General features: G+C 39.3%; 3 protein-coding genes across 6 annotated transcripts in view; 2 read left to right on the forward strand and 1 right to left on the reverse strand.

Annotated features, from left to right (window-relative positions):
* Positions 1–5,302, reverse strand: part of apba2a (amyloid beta (A4) precursor protein-binding, family A, member 2a) — a 9,818-nt gene extending 4,516 nt beyond the window's left edge. The window contains exons 1-8 of one of the 4 annotated variants that reach the window (XM_024281639.2): positions 5,008–5,302; positions 2,224–3,439; positions 1,970–2,077; positions 1,720–1,750; positions 1,505–1,650; positions 1,134–1,220; positions 867–1,052; positions 520–699 (exon numbers count right to left, since the gene is read on the reverse strand). In XM_024281639.2, the coding sequence (XP_024137407.1) occupies positions 520–699; positions 867–1,052; positions 1,134–1,220; positions 1,505–1,650; positions 1,720–1,750; positions 1,970–2,077; positions 2,224–3,408 (1,923 nt within the window). In that variant the 5' untranslated portion in view covers positions 3,409–3,439; positions 5,008–5,302. Of the gene's footprint in view, positions 1–519; positions 700–866; positions 1,053–1,133; positions 1,221–1,504; positions 1,751–1,969; positions 2,078–2,223; positions 3,440–5,007 lie in introns of all 4 variants that reach the window. The other 3 variants (XR_004948032.1, XM_036212325.1, XM_036212324.1) reach the window with 3 other exon arrangements.
* A 174-nt stretch (positions 5,303–5,476) lies between these two features.
* On the forward strand, positions 5,477–12,746 carry fan1 (FANCD2 and FANCI associated nuclease 1). Its single transcript, XM_024281638.2, has 13 exons — positions 5,477–6,660; positions 6,745–6,885; positions 8,427–8,628; positions 8,711–8,944; positions 9,029–9,160; positions 9,228–9,336; positions 9,436–9,555; positions 10,419–10,583; positions 10,675–10,837; positions 10,918–11,021; positions 11,102–11,296; positions 11,384–11,512; positions 11,630–12,746. Exons 1-13 carry the CDS (start codon positions 5,670–5,672, stop codon positions 11,765–11,767), a joined length of 2,823 nt encoding a protein of 940 aa, XP_024137406.1. The 5' UTR covers positions 5,477–5,669; the 3' UTR covers positions 11,768–12,746.
* Positions 12,747–12,891: 145 nt separating this feature from the next.
* Positions 12,892–14,866, forward strand: part of LOC112152362 (disintegrin and metalloproteinase domain-containing protein 10) — a gene marked incomplete in the record, with an annotated part of 24,055 nt that continues 22,080 nt past the window's right edge. The window contains 2 exon segments of the mRNA XM_024281888.2: positions 12,892–13,119; positions 14,671–14,821. Coding sequence (XP_024137656.1) covers positions 13,053–13,119; positions 14,671–14,821 — 218 coding nt within the window.

Below are 14,866 nucleotides of genomic sequence, written 5' to 3' on the forward strand. Positions count from 1 at the left end.
TCGAGCTGCGCGAAGTATGAGAAGCGCTTTTTTATAAATAAAATTTGATTGATTGATTGATTGACTAAACTCCAAATTAGCATAAAATTCATCAGTAAACTAATTAGTGAAACGCGTTAGCCTGTTGCTAAAATAGAAGCTAAACTCTGAATTTGCCTAAAACCCCCAGTAGACAACAAACTATCAAATAACATTAGCATGTAGCTAAAATAGAACCCTATTTTTTTTTAAAATGACCAAATAAAGATCTATTTGTCTCCTAGTGGATGCATTAGAGCTTGTGGGCTGCTGATTGTAGCTTCTACGTCACAGCTACAGGCTTTTTCCAACAGCATTTTTTTTATCTGTTGTTGATTCACTATAAATTTAATTAAAAAAAAACTCAATTTTAATCTCAATTTTCTTGCTGCAATAGCATGTTTAAAACACCATTTTCATTGGAGTGGAACGGGTGATTGAGGATTTGATGTCTGTTAAACAGAAGTCAAACGTAAAACTTAAAAAGTATAACAGCCTCACCTCTTTGCAGTTGTCTGAGTTTGAGAAATGGACAAGGTCGTCGTGGTACATCTCCTGTGAGTTGATAATGTCGCTGTATTGTTTGTGGCTCAGGTCGGTTGGGTTGATACCATTGGCTCGCAGGAATTCTCTGTAGGCGACACTAAAAGCCTGACCAATGGACTGTGCAATCAGCTGCGCCTAAAGGAAGGGGAGCGTTTGGGGAGAACTACTCAGCAGAAAAGCTATCCCAGTTGATAACAGCAAGGAAATGAGAAAGATCACAATGACTTGAGTGACGGCAGAAGACGCGGCTAAATGAGAAATGGTTTATGTTGGGAAGAAAAGTTGAAGCAGCAAATGCTTACATCTTCTGACTCGAAGACATAGCAGATCATTCTGTACTGACTCTTTTCGTCGCTGGGGGAGTCAGGGGGTTCCGAAAAGTCCTCCGGCGTGGCCTGAGAGACGCGCCGCCGAGCCATCAACACCACGATGCTGCCGATGTCAGCGATGTAGGAGATGGTTCGCAAGGCACTGTCCATCATCGTCTCCTAAACGCAGCAGAAACAACTGGGCTTTTTTTTTTTCTTTTTTGGGGTGATGGACGATTGATGGGATGCAGATTTTCTAACCTGTGTGTCAGCGTTCAGCACTTTGACAGCTTTAGTGGAGATGAACAGATCCACTTCAGTCATCATCTGAGAGTCTTCATCCTGACTCTTCAGAAAAACAAAAGTATCATTTGAGCTGCTGTAATAAACTCCAAGAAGATTTTAAAAACTAGGCAACAGCTCCACTTTGTGGCAAAAAAATTAATTCACAACTTCTAACCAACAAATTGACATTTTAATTTTTACAAATTCTTACTTGAGATTCTAATTAATTCTGAACTTTTTCAGCAGGTTTTCCCTCAGTTCAACTTGAGTATTGCTGATAAAAACAAAATCTTTTTAAAGGATCAAATCAATGGACGTTAATAGCTTTGTGCTTCAGGGCAAATTACCTTGATGTGACTGATGGCTTCGTGGGCTTGAGACATTCGGACCGACTTGGATGGATTTTTGTCGGACATCACCTGTGTGCAGCCGAGGTAGTTAGCAGCAAAGATGATCCCATCGATGAGATCCTCCGGCTCACAGGGGCCTGGAACTTCAGAACAAAGACTCGCAGTGCTCTGAAATGTGTTCATCATTTTAGAATAATATTTGTAATATTTACCATCTTCAAAGCTGGGAAAAGAAGCAGCTTCCTGTGTGTGTTTTTAACAAACAAACAAAAAAAAAACCCCAGCAAAGTCAGTCATATAGCTAAAAAGTTAATATAGAAAAAATATGTTTTTGTAATAAAAATGAACTGGAATGTTCACTCTAATTAAGAAAAAAACGAAACATTTAAGAAATATTCATTCCAAGACTTCTGAGCGGCTAAATCTCATCTTTGAGCTGTTTCCTACAGAAACCAGATCCACCTTAGCAGTGTTGCTTTCCTCTGCACAGACTGACTCTGGACACTGAGGCTCCCTTTGCTGCTCTGGTGCTTCCTCAGGCATCACACTCAGGTTTGGCCTCTCGTCCTGCTGCAAACATAAAGGTTTGGAGTCGACTAAGTTTGAACACTTCTCTTGCTGCAGATGACGTTGTGTGAAACTGGTTGCATGCATTATTTCTGTCCACTTTCTGTGTGGAGTCACTAGGTGAGATCTGCAGGATTTGCATTTCCTACCTGCTCTGGTTTCTCCGGCATTCTTTGCCTTTCCTCAAAGGACTCTCTCTGTTGTTCGGCTGCGTGGTGAGGAACCGCAGATGGCTTGATAACCCTTGGATCGCTCTCACGGCTGTAAGCAGAGGAGGGCCTGGGAGCGCTGGGAATGGGTCTGTCAGGCTGGGCATTCTGGGGGTTGGGAGGTGACTGTGCATGAGAGTGACGTGGTGGAGGAGGAGGATGAGGCTTGTTGGCGCCGGATCTCCCCTTGGATCTCACTGCAGACTTTTTACATTCCTTGGGTAAAGTCTTTGGACGCTGCTCGGAGTTGTTGGTCGTGCATCCTTTAATCCCGGGATGGTTTTGTTCAGCATCTTCTCCTGTGGTCTTCCTGAACTGCCCTTTACATTGCACGTCCTTTGAAACCCTGTGAGATGTCTCACACTTCCTATTGAATCCTTGGATATTATGATTTCTTGCACCTCGACTGTCATCTTTTTTTCTTTCATCACTTCCCTTTCTAATCCTCTCATTCTGTTCATCCTGATAAAGGCTTTTAGGTCTTTGAACATTATTATCCGCCTCCTCTAAATCCTCTATAAATCTGGCTCCATGTAGCACCTCCTCTAACTCGTCTCCATCTTTGGGGAAGAACTTGTCTCTGTGGCTCTTTTTCACAGCTCCCTCCACTTCTGCTCGTGCTCTTGCAGCACAGTGTGACCTTAATCGGTGTGGATTATTGTTTGATTGTGATCCATCACTTTTTTCTGTGCTTCGAAGTGGCCTTTGGGTGATTTGGTCAAGTGAAGAAGACGTGCTCTCCTTTGGATTTTCCCGCGCCGCATGCTTTTCCTCCTCTGAACTGTAGTTTTTGTAGCATCTCACATCCACGACGCCCTCTCTGTTTAAATGCAGCACCTCGTCATAGTCCTGCTCCACGTCAGAGCCCACGTTGTCATACTCCGAGCAGGTGTCCTCCATGTCCTCTGGACTTGGGTTGGAACTCATGTGATAGTGCTTTTCAGAAGCAGGAGTTGACTGGTCATTGTTTTCATCCTTCGAAGAACAAGGTGGCTGCTGGGTCGCCTCTCTTATCGAGCCTCGCCGCTCTTCTTGGCTCGTTTCCTTAAGTTCTGCACCAGGGGACGACGAAGAACTGGGAGCCACAACCCTTTTAATGGCTCCTGGGATTTTTTCATGAGCCATAATAGGCCCCAGAGGTCCATAACCCTAAACCCTGTGGACATTCAAGGAAATGTTATCTCTTAAATTAAAAATCTAAATATAAATACATCTGAATATCTGACGTTTTAAAAATACTTGTTCATACTCACATTAAACTGAATCTTATAAAATACTTTCAAATGCTTTTTAAACTAGATGACAGAAAAAAAATGCATATAATCATATTGCTTTGCATAACATTTGTATGCAGCATCGCAGGTCTGTCATTTTGTTTATTTACCTCCTTCTTGCACAGTTGTGCTTGCTCTGAGTTTGTTTTAACCCTGCAGGGAAGAAAATCTGCAGCAATTGGCTAAAAGTGAGCCAGGCTATGATGCATTTTGTAATTCATTTCAGATTCTGTTTTTTTATTTTATTTATAGAGCTAAACCAATTAAAATAAAATATAAACTCTCTATAAGTGTTAGTTAAGATTTTACTTATTAAACTAGGGATACTTAGCATAATTTAAAAGTCATTCTTTTTACATAAAAATGTGCCCTTTGAATGAATGTTTCCTAAATTGTGGTGCAACACAATACCATCAAGAAAATGTGATGAAAAACAAACTGATGTTTGACTTCATGGAAAAAAAAATACATGAGATAAAAATCAGTCATGGAATAAAAAAAAGTTTAGATATCTACATATTATAGATGGTATTTCTAACTGAGAAAAGTTGCTAAAATTCACTTTTTTTAGTAGAGATGGGGTGATTTTCAAAATAAAATGTAACAAGTAAAAATATTTCAATTATTGGCCAATGATGAATAATGCAGATTTAGCTACTCTTGTAATAAAAAAATATATAAGTTAAGTCATGTTATTGAAATAAAAATAATAATAATGCACGGAAAGACACATATAAACTGGAGCTAACATACAAACATGTTCTTGGCTTGAAAATCAGGCTAATCATGTCACACCCACATCCTTACATGGAGCATATGATGTAAGTAAACTATTTTATATTCCATATTTTTTAAAACCCTGAATGAGTTAAAGTGCTGTTATTCTTATGTCCAACTCATTTAACGCATCATTGGCGCAAACCCCTGTAATCGCCGCACAAAGCCCAATCGGGACCTCTCCATGGTGCTGAACGAGCAAAACCCACAGATGATGGTCTGAGAATTTCCTGGCATCTGGCTAGCTCTTCACGTGTTTTTTTATTGATATAAATAAAGTCGTTAGTAGGAACTTTTGCCGCAGCTGGAGTTCCTGCCACATGTGGACACGCCGCGTTTCCATCCCCACGTCGATCAAATTAAACGACCTTTCTGTGCATTAAATGCGCTCAGTAATGGAGCGGACTCCCTCCACGGTGGCTGTGGTTTGGCCATCTGGGAACATCTCATTCCCCTTCCTCTGCTGCTGCAATTCACATCGACCTTGATTAGAAGCATCGAGACTGCGCCACGCTGATATGAAACGCAGAGAACTGGCTGCTGGGCCACGGGGAATCTCCCAGATGCGATTGCTGCAGAGGGAAGGCCTCCTTAATGGATAAAGCCTAAACATTTTTCTCTCCCCCTCTCTTCTTCTTCTTTTTTTACAAGGATAGATCCGTAGGCCACTTACCGACATCCGTTTATGTGGGCGGCCCTCTTTGTAAAATGCCGCGTTGATCAGATCAGGATGCTCTCCGGGAAGGGGGGGTGAAGGCACAGCAGCCCAGGAACATGTGTAGGAAACACGCCCCTTGAATTGGTTCACTCCCAGTGAAAAGAAAAAGGAAATACATTAATTTAAAAAAAACATATTTTAGAGTACTTATAATAATAATCATTTTATATCATAAATTTTATTGAAGGCTGTATAAAGATTTTACCAAATATCAGTTTATAAGTCAACAAAAAATGTAGTTTTAAATAACCTATTTAAAAATCTTAAGTATCATTTGCTCTAGCATAATTGTTTTATTTTGAGCTCAAATTGTAGCCAAATAAACATATTTTCTGCTACAAATCGATTTATCTGGGATCGATTACTTTCGATCTGTGCTCTACTAGCTACGTCTGAGAAGCGGGATTGTTTGGTACACTTTGCCGGTATGCTAGCACATGCTAACGCCTTCAGTTTATCTGTGTTCTGTTTACGCGAAACGCTTAAAGTTATAGTTGTGTGTCGCTAGTTCTGCTTTACTTCTACTTTAATTTATGGAAGCATTAGCACTAGCACCCGGGTTTGTAAACAGAAAGCAGGAAAACGCTGTTTAACGAGGAGGACTACATGCAGCGAGCATGACTGACAGAGCCTGTGAGTCCAAGAAGAGGCTGTCCCTGTCCAAAAGTAAGAAGAAAGGTAGTATTAAAGATGCGACTCCGACCAAAACTCCAATCACGTCGTTCTTCGTCAGTCAGCCTCCAACCAAGCTGGCCTGCCCCCTGTGTGGACAGATGGTACCTCGGTTCAAAATGAACGAGCACATTGACATGGAGTGCAAGAACTTTGAGAGTGGAGACAACAGCATCAGTTTCCCCTCAGGAAGTACCAGTACTCAGCTGTCTCCTCAAAAAACCTCTGAGGACCAAATTGATGAATCGGAAGCAAAGACGAGTCCTTATTTTAAGAAGAGTGGAGTTCAGCAGGAACCACGGGAAATAAGCAGCAAAACTGTGGTGAGAACCATTGATTTGGGGAGTCTGTCTTCTAAATTATCAAAGAACCGCAACAAGACGTCTGAGAAAAAACCCTCAGAGGACAAAAGCACCTTACAGGAGGTTTATTCTCCTGAAACACTCAGCGGCTCCCAGAAAGAAAATGTTTTGATCCATAAATCAGAGGACAAGAAAGACATTTTTCTGATGAGTTCACCACAGGACAATCCATCAACCTCCAAAGGACACTCTTCTAAATTCAAGCCACTGAAAACAGACTCCAGCCAAACATTAGTTACCCCTAACTCAAAGCAGGCTAAACGAAAAAAAGAAGAAACCCCCAGTGTCAGACTGTCTAGTTCGCAAAAGAAGGCTAAATATGAAGGTAAAAGCGAAGAAGTAAATAAAAAGTCTCATGATATTACAGCCGAGACAACACATCAAGATGTTTCTGAAGAGAAGAGCGTTGTAGGTATGAGTACATCAGAAACTGCTTCTGCAGACGCTCCACCTCTTCCCTACTACCTGCGCAACTTCCAGACTGTGCTGCACGCTGTGCTGGAAAACGTGGACGACAGGGAACTGTTCAACCAGGATGATATGTTGATTATAAATACATTTAATAAACTTTCAGGTGTGTTGAGGTAACCACAGAGTCTGACCACTAAAAAATGATTTTCAACAGAATGCTGATATTTTATTCATTTTTCTTTTACAGTTGCCGGACAGAAGCTGTATGTGAGACTCTTTCAGAGGAAGCTCAAATGGCTCCAGGTAAATAAACTAGAATATGACGAGATAAGCAAGGATCTGGGTCCTGTTGCACAAGAACTGGCTCAAAGTGGGTTTCTACAGACTGGTAAGAACTTTTGACTGTAAAGATTTTGCACTTATTTAATTAGTTTCAATTCAATTCAATTATATATATATATATATATATATATATATAGCCCAAAATCACAAAGGAAATTTGCCTCATTGGGCTTGAAATAAACAGGTGAATGTACTGAATGTGTATTTTGTCTCAATTTCAATGATAACTCAATTGGTATCTTACATCTACAAATACACAGACATGCAATCAGTAAATAGACATGTAATTTTTAAAATTTTATATTCAAAGCAAATTGAAAGGTAATTGACTACGTATTTTAGTAGACATTTTCTTTGCAGTTTTTAATTCAAAAACTCTTTTTGTGATTGATTTGCTTTGTCAGCAGCCTTCACAGGGTTAGTTTTCCACAATTCTTTTCAAACAACAAAGCTTCTTTTCTGGAGGCCCTGGTCAGCCGGAATTAGAACCTGTGTATTCTTTTCCTTTACTTTAATTGAACTCAGATTCTATTAACAGCAGAAAATTTGAAGATTTTTTGGCCTTTTTTCGCCAGCTAAGACTAGCCTCATATTGCCCAACAGTACAGCCCTGCTGAAAACCTGACAGTTCTGCTAAACTTCTTGTGCATGGTTACTCTTCCCAAATGTTTAATATAACGGTCTGGAATTAAAAGAAGAATTACTTTGTAAATTTGACACCATTGAAAATATATTAAAAACAGACCCCGTATGGTATTTTTAGCATGTTCTCGTGGCATTTTTCTCATGATGGATGACATTTATTAAATACTTTTTGAGTGTTTCTTTTTTCAAATAGAGATGAATCAGGAGAAAATGTAGTAGAAAAAGCTTTCTGCTCTGATGCCGGCTTCCATTCTGATTGCATCCACTTGTAAACATATAGATTCATGTAAGTCTTCATTTTTGTTGTCTGAGCTGACAGAGTTAAAAACTGTACGGCTGGATAGCTCCAACATTGCTCGGTATTTTTGTTGCACCGTTAATGTTAGGTTGGGGTTGTGAGGGGCTGTAAGCTAGCAGGAGAGAGATGATGGGATTTCAGCTGAAGCTTACTTCCGTGCCAACACTCCCACCGGTAACTCAGATGGAAATTTCTGATGAACTCTTGTTGCATTGCACAAACTCTGTCCGAGAAAATGACATAGGTTTTCTATTTTGGCTAAAAATGTCATAATCATAATTAAAAGACCACTGGGAAATATATCGACCAAAAGATGATCAGAGGGAATTTTTAAGATGTTTAGATAAAAAATGTAGATAAATGAATGTGTATTAACTTCTTGACAGTTCATGCAGATTTGTACAACATGTTTATTGCTGATTGAAATATTAACACCTGAATTATTTTCCCTGTTATAAAAAAATGTCACCATTGTTTTTGCTTTCTAGTAAATTAAGGTAAATTTGGGGTTTGATGGATATAGCATGTATCAATAAGTGTCAAGGGGTTAAAAAGATAACTTTATTTTGCTTAAAACAAGTTGACACTCTTGATTTTGCTCATAACTGCTGTTTTTTCATATTTTTTTGTTTTTGTTTTAAAAGAAAATGATCTTGAGGATTTGGAGGAGGCTCTGGATCTTCTACCAGCTCCTGAACTCAAAACCCTTGCTAAAACCTTCCATTTGGCCAGTTCTGGGACTCAAAAACAGCAGATAGTGGACGGACTTCTTCGCCTAAGCAAGCAGAAGTCCTTCTTCTCTTTGGCATCTTCTCAAAACAAAGTTGGAGATGTCATTTTGAAAAGGTTAGATGATTGTTTAATTTTTTTTTACATAATACTATAAAAGCTCCATGAATAACAAATGTATTTATTTTTTTCTTCCAAGGGCAAAGACGCTCGCAGGTTCCTGCGTGCGTCTGTCTCGTGGTCCTCGGACAGTCTTCTCTCGCATCCTTTTGCTCTTCTCTTTGACGGAAACCATGGATGAGGAGGAGATGGCGGCTGGAGGACAGAACCAGCTTTTCACCATCCTTTTAGTCAATTCGGGACGCCTTGCCTTCCCAGACTATACAGTGCACCGAGAAGCGAAAGTATTTCAGGATAGAGAGGATCTGATCAGGTAAATGTCCACTAAAAGATCCAAAATAGCATTTTATATTTGCATGGAAGTACCAGAAACCCAAAACCCCATCACTCCAAACAGATATGAATCAGCCATGCGATCCCTCCTGGAGATCACTGGGGCGATGCAGGGGGGTCAGTGGGAAGTAGCTCTTGAGCTTTACACTGCAGCCAAAAGAAACTGGGAGGCGCTAAGGAAAAACCAAGACTTCAGGTTCGGACATTTTTTACATTCTTTAAAACTTGAATGTTTCCCGTTTAACATGTGATTTGCTTGGCAGGCATCATGAGGAACTCCCCGTGTTCCTGCGCAGCTTCACCACAGGATGGGCCTACACTCGTATCCTATCCAGAGGGGTGGAGATACTACAGAGACTCCGCCGCTATGAGGTTTTTGACCTACCTCCTCAGTTGCCCACATAACTATATGTGTCTATGAAAATTTAAGTAGCAGCTAAAAATATCTTGGCTCTGCCTTTTATGCTACAGGATGCAGTGGAAGAGCTGCAGTTTTTACTACGACAGACGGTTTACTGTGTTGACAGCCGCGGTCGATGGTGGGACAGAATGGCGCTTAATCTGCACCAGCACCTCAAAAAACCTGAACAAGTAAGGAACGGCTGCTCTATAATTTGCCAGACATCTGAAAAAGATGGATCTGACTGCTGCATGTGTTTACACATAACCAGCCAGCAGCTCAGCAGCCATGTTTTTAAAGCATGTGTCCTACTGCTCCAGCCTGCCCGTTCACAAAGCAAACCTGTTACCAAGGTTACCTCCTCTCAGCAGAAAGAAATGATCTGCCAATATGCATTTCACAATCACAGTGAGGTTAAGAAAAAATGTGTCAGATCAGGTGGTGAGAATGGAATTATTGTTTGAGTTGACAGATTAATGGGTAAAATACTGGTGTTGTTGCAACACTTAAGGTTACCTTTCCACTGTTTCAAGCTGTGCTGCCTGCATTCTGTTGGTCTCACATGACAAGTAATTGCCTATCAGCACTGAGGCTGCTGTGTGAATGATAGCAGAGTGCAGGTTTGATGTAGCTGTATTTCAAAGCAAAAGTGGTGAATTTCCAGTAAAATTGACAAATTTTGTGCTTCAATTGCAATGTTCAGACTCCATTAAAGACCCACCCTGATCATCTTTTGACTACATTTTTTGTCTGCTCCTAATTCACAACAATTTGAATAAAGAAATGCTCAGAAATGCAATTTTACGCTAAATTTTCATCCTACATGTTCTCCATCATCAGAAAAATGCTACAAGAACATGTTAAAAACACAATTTTGACCAGAGTGGCCCTTTCATGGGTTGTCTTATTTCCATATTTAAACCATCATTACAAAACATTTAGCTTTGATTTGAACAAAAAAACTCTTTTTGTTGATATTTACATTTTATCAGCTCAAAAAAAGGACAGTTCAGTTATTTTTCTCCCATCTATGTTCTTAAATATTAATTCCTAGGCGATATCGACTATAAAAGATGGCCTATCAGACCCTTTAGTGCGCACAGGACATAAACTATCCCTTCACCAAAGAGCTGTTAGGATGAAGGAGTCAGCCAGCTGCAAGAAATACTGCCTATTACTCAGGGACCTGCCCACTATCCAAGTTCAAGATGTCAAGCACGTAAGTTGAACGATTTAGCTGTTTAATTGATACTTTTTAGTGAATGCACAGTGAAAGATTGTGATTTTCTGCTTGGATTCATCCCTTGTAGGTGAATATTCAAGGCCAGCTGTTTCCTCATGAGGGCGGCATGGGGAAATCTAGGTTTCTTCTACAAGCAGATGAAGAGGGCGAGGAAAATGCTCATACTACTGTGATATGCTCAGTGGAGGAACTGTCATTGGCACATTATCGAAAACAAGGGTTTGATCAAGGTACGCAGCTTTTCCTCTTTTTTAATGAAATGTTGATATTAACTGATTGGACAAACAGATTTTGCTGTTGTGTGTAACAGGAATCCATGGGGAAGGCTCAACATTCTCCACCCTGATTGCCCTTCTCATGTGGGATATTGTTTTTATGGAGGGCATTACTGATGTTTTTCGAAATCCCTATCAGGTAAATAAGAAGCTTTTTGATTGGTTTTTCGTTAAAGGTCTTAAAAGTCACTTTTTTTGTTTGTTTGTTTCCCTCCACAGACATGTCCTCTGGATCTTTACACCGACTGCTTCTATGAAAACAGAAAGGAAGCCATTACCTGCCGTGTTCAGTTACTGCGGGAAGCTTCTGTGGAAACCCTGTGTAGCATGTTGGAAAATGTCTGGACTTCCCAGGAGGGGAAAGTGTGCTCATTGGTCAGCTGGGAACTCTTCTCATCCCTACAGCAGGCCCAGGTACTTAATATTTAAACATGAGTGCAACTGTTTTCATCAATTTCTAAAAAAAATGCTTCAGTATTACTAATCCTACTCTGTTTCTAGTCTCTGGTGGCATGCCTTGGAGGAGTTTTCTTGAGTGGGATAGCTGAGCGAATGGCAAAAGATTACAGACACTGCCGTGGAGGTTTGCCGGATCTTGTGGTGTGGAATACCTCAAACAACACATACAAAGTGAGACGGCTGGACCAAACGCTGCCCTAACTCTAATGAAAAAATTATTTGTTTTATATGGAACTGTGTCTGTTTGGTACCTTTATTAATCTGTTGATGCTGAATGTTATGTTGTAGCTCGTGGAGGTAAAGGGACCCAATGACCGACTGTCTCAGAAGCAGCAGATCTGGCTGGATGAGCTTCAGAAACTGGGAGCTGATGTGGAGGTGTGTCATGTGACTGCTACTGGAGCCAGAGGGAATCGTCTGGAGTAAACCAGGAAGTCCAGGGGGAACTTTGATGCATCAGCCAAAACAAAAAAACCCCCCAAAAAAACAAGGGAAATGGAGAAAGACCTCTAGAAAAAAAAGAAGATGGGCATTTCTTTTGACCAGTCTATCCATAAACCTTGAGGAAAGTGGTTCTTATCACACCAGCAAATATCCAACTTTTTCTGTACCTTTTAAGTGATTGTTAAAATAGTTGAAAAATTATATTTTTGAGACCTTTGAATACATTTTTGGAAACATTTGAATGCAGTATCCGGTGCCACGTCACATCATCAGCACAGAATTTACCTTCAGTATAAACAGACTTAATATGAAATTATCACAGAAAGCAATAGTGAACAAGACCAGCTTTCTTTTCCAAAAATCAAGAGATTAAAAAAGGAATGAGACTGATGAAACCAGCATTTATACCTAGCAGGGTTAAATTATCCTTGCCAACTCTATAATTATAGGATCTTGAGTAACCAAGCAACTGAAACTCCTATTTACAAAGCTGATTGGAAATACAATGCAAACACTTACAGTTGACTTGTAAAAATGCTGCTTTCACATTTTTGTGAACATAATTATAAACAGGCAATTTATTTTCACAAGACATAAGATACGGAACAAGATATATTTTAATTTTTGCAGGTTTTATTGCAAAATGTATTTTATGGCTAATGTTTAAAATCAAATTTACACTGCACTTTACAAAAAATAATAAATAAGATGCATCTAACTAACATGTGAGTGCTTATGTATGTAAGAGAAATATTAGACATTTCAAATTTCTTGTACTTCAAATGGCAATAAATTCTTGTTTGCAATAATAAACACTACTTTGTTGAAAGATATGCATCACAGTACAAGACTAAGCTAATTTTTAAAGATGCTTGTTTGCTTAGCCATGTAAATCACTGTAAAAAGCACTGTAGTTTTTATAATTCACTCCGAAACTTGTTATAATTACATGCATTTTTTTTTTGAAAATAAAATACATCTTTTATTTTTAATTTTATTGTTCTCTTTAATTGTTCATTGATGAATTTTACGTTGCAATTCTGTGGTGTTTATGACAGAAATACTGGGTACATCCGCTAGTAGGGCGTGTACTCATGAATGCAGGCCTGGAACAAGAAGGGGGAGGGGATGACAGCTGCTCTGCGTGTGACGTCATGACGCTGGAAGAGCGGAGGCGATGAGAGGAAACTGCAATAAACACAGAGGGCGTCTGCGCCTATCTATCTAAATAGGACAATAAAGTGAAAACGGCTTCAATGCTCTAACGATGGATTTGTCACACCCGCTCCTCCTCAAAGTTTTTCTCCTCGTGTGCTTGTCAAACTACACCCACGGTAAGCGAGACATTTTGCGGGGAAAACCCCACGTACTTGTGTTGAATCCACGAAGCAGCTGCTGAGAGGTCCAGAAATCCCGATAGCCGTTAGCTAACAGGATCAGCCAAGGCCTGCTTGTTGTGAAGAGAACTGCACCCTTTTTCCTGTGTTACTTCAAGCCATCTAAAGACGCGTAAAGGAAAAACTGACAAACATCGGCGTAGTCGATTGTTGTAAACTGATTGTACACAAATATTTCTACGTGTTGTCACTGTTTTTTAGCGTCGCGTTCGGGCCGATTTTGTTTTTATCGTGCAAATACCGCCGACAGCCATTGTTACGAGAATACGAAGGTGCCGACTGTTAACCCAGCGTTAGCTTCGCTTGAGCTAACATTAGCCGTTTTTGTACAAACCTCAAGTCCACCGCAGACATTTTATAACCTGCGTTTTTAAAACGAAAAACAAAACGAGTCGTTAGCTTATAGCTATGAGGAAGTCCTGTCGCCTCCAGGTGTTGCTTTTAGTTTTGTTTTCTATGTACTTTTCCTGGGGGGTTTTGTGCGCGAACTAATATAATTTTCACTGATATAGGAAGTGGTTTGAACATATATTTTTTGGGTCATACAAATCTATTATTTTTGGCCCAATTTACGATATGTAGGTTAATAGTTATAATATTATACAGGTTTAAAATATATTTGGATTTTTTCTTATATTTTTTATGCTAACTGTTAGGTTAGCACGGTTTTTGTCAGGCTTTTAAAAATATTTATGACTTAAATTCTTAAAAAGAAAACTTTTTTATAGGTTTTATTTAGTAAAAGAAACATGTGAATATCACCAAAACCTTTTTTTTAGTCTAATAATTTTAGTAATGCTTGAAAAAGGACTACATTTCAGAACTGTAATCTTGACTTTCGTTTCTCACACTCACCTCAATGAAAAATTTAATATTACCTTTGAATATTTAATACTCCTTATTAACGAAATAGCTGAAGCCTGCCTGCTGATGCAGCTTGGTTTTATAGCTTTACTGTATCCAAGTAAAATATATTCTTTGGAGTCTGGTCTAATGCACTTTTGTGTATATTATGTACCAAAAAAAATACATATCTAAGTGTTGAAAAGGTTTTTAAGTCTAAAAATGAAAGGTTGATCTGTTAATGTGGAAAATGGAAACAGGAAGAGCTTACTAATAGAGTTCTCAGATGGTGAAATCATCCATTGGTGACTAAAGTTAAGATGATGACACTTACTGTCATTTTAAGATGTCTCCAGTTTCACTCGAAGGGTTTAGTTTTGTTCTCAAAAATGACCCACAATTCTAGATAATTTTTAATTTATTTAAGTGCATGGAAGTGACTAATGATTCTTTATTACTGATGTAGTATAACCGCTTTAAAAACTCTACTATCAGTTATTTACAATATTGTACTTGACACAAATAGCCAATTATCTGTTGGATATCAATATTATTTCATTTTTTTTTTTGTTGTTGTTTACAGTTTATAAATAAAGTTTGTATTGAAAAGTGTTTAACAGGCCCTCTGTTTGTCTCCCCACGCAGGACATTATAGGAATCCTTTGAACAAGTACATCCGTCACTATGAAGGCTTGTCCTACAACACAGAGGCTGTTCACAGCAAGCATCAAAGGGTCAAGAGGGGTCTTTCTCACGAGGACAAGTTCCTTCATTTAGATTTCCATGCACATGGAAGGTTTGTGTCCTTTTAAATAAAAACCTGCCCGTCAAAGTTACTTTT

The sequence above is a fragment of the Oryzias melastigma genome, linkage group LG6 (genome assembly GCF_002922805.2).
Source record: "Oryzias melastigma strain HK-1 linkage group LG6, ASM292280v2, whole genome shotgun sequence".
Taxonomy (NCBI): domain Eukaryota; kingdom Metazoa; phylum Chordata; class Actinopteri; order Beloniformes; family Adrianichthyidae; genus Oryzias; species Oryzias melastigma.

What these genes read in the sequence shown, in the direction of transcription:
- fan1 (XM_024281638.2), top strand. Translation starts at nt 5,670, where the DNA reads ATGACTGACAGAGCCTGTGAGTCCAAGAAGAGGCTGTCCCTGTCCAAA. An exon ending in ACCTCAAAAAACCTGAACAA is followed by an intron (nt 9,556 to 10,418) that starts GTAAGGAACGGC and finishes ATTAATTCCTAG; the next exon opens with GCGATATCGACTATAAAAGA. An exon ending in CCTCAAACAACACATACAAA is followed by an intron (nt 11,513 to 11,629) that starts GTGAGACGGCTG and finishes GTTATGTTGTAG; the next exon opens with CTCGTGGAGGTAAAGGGACC.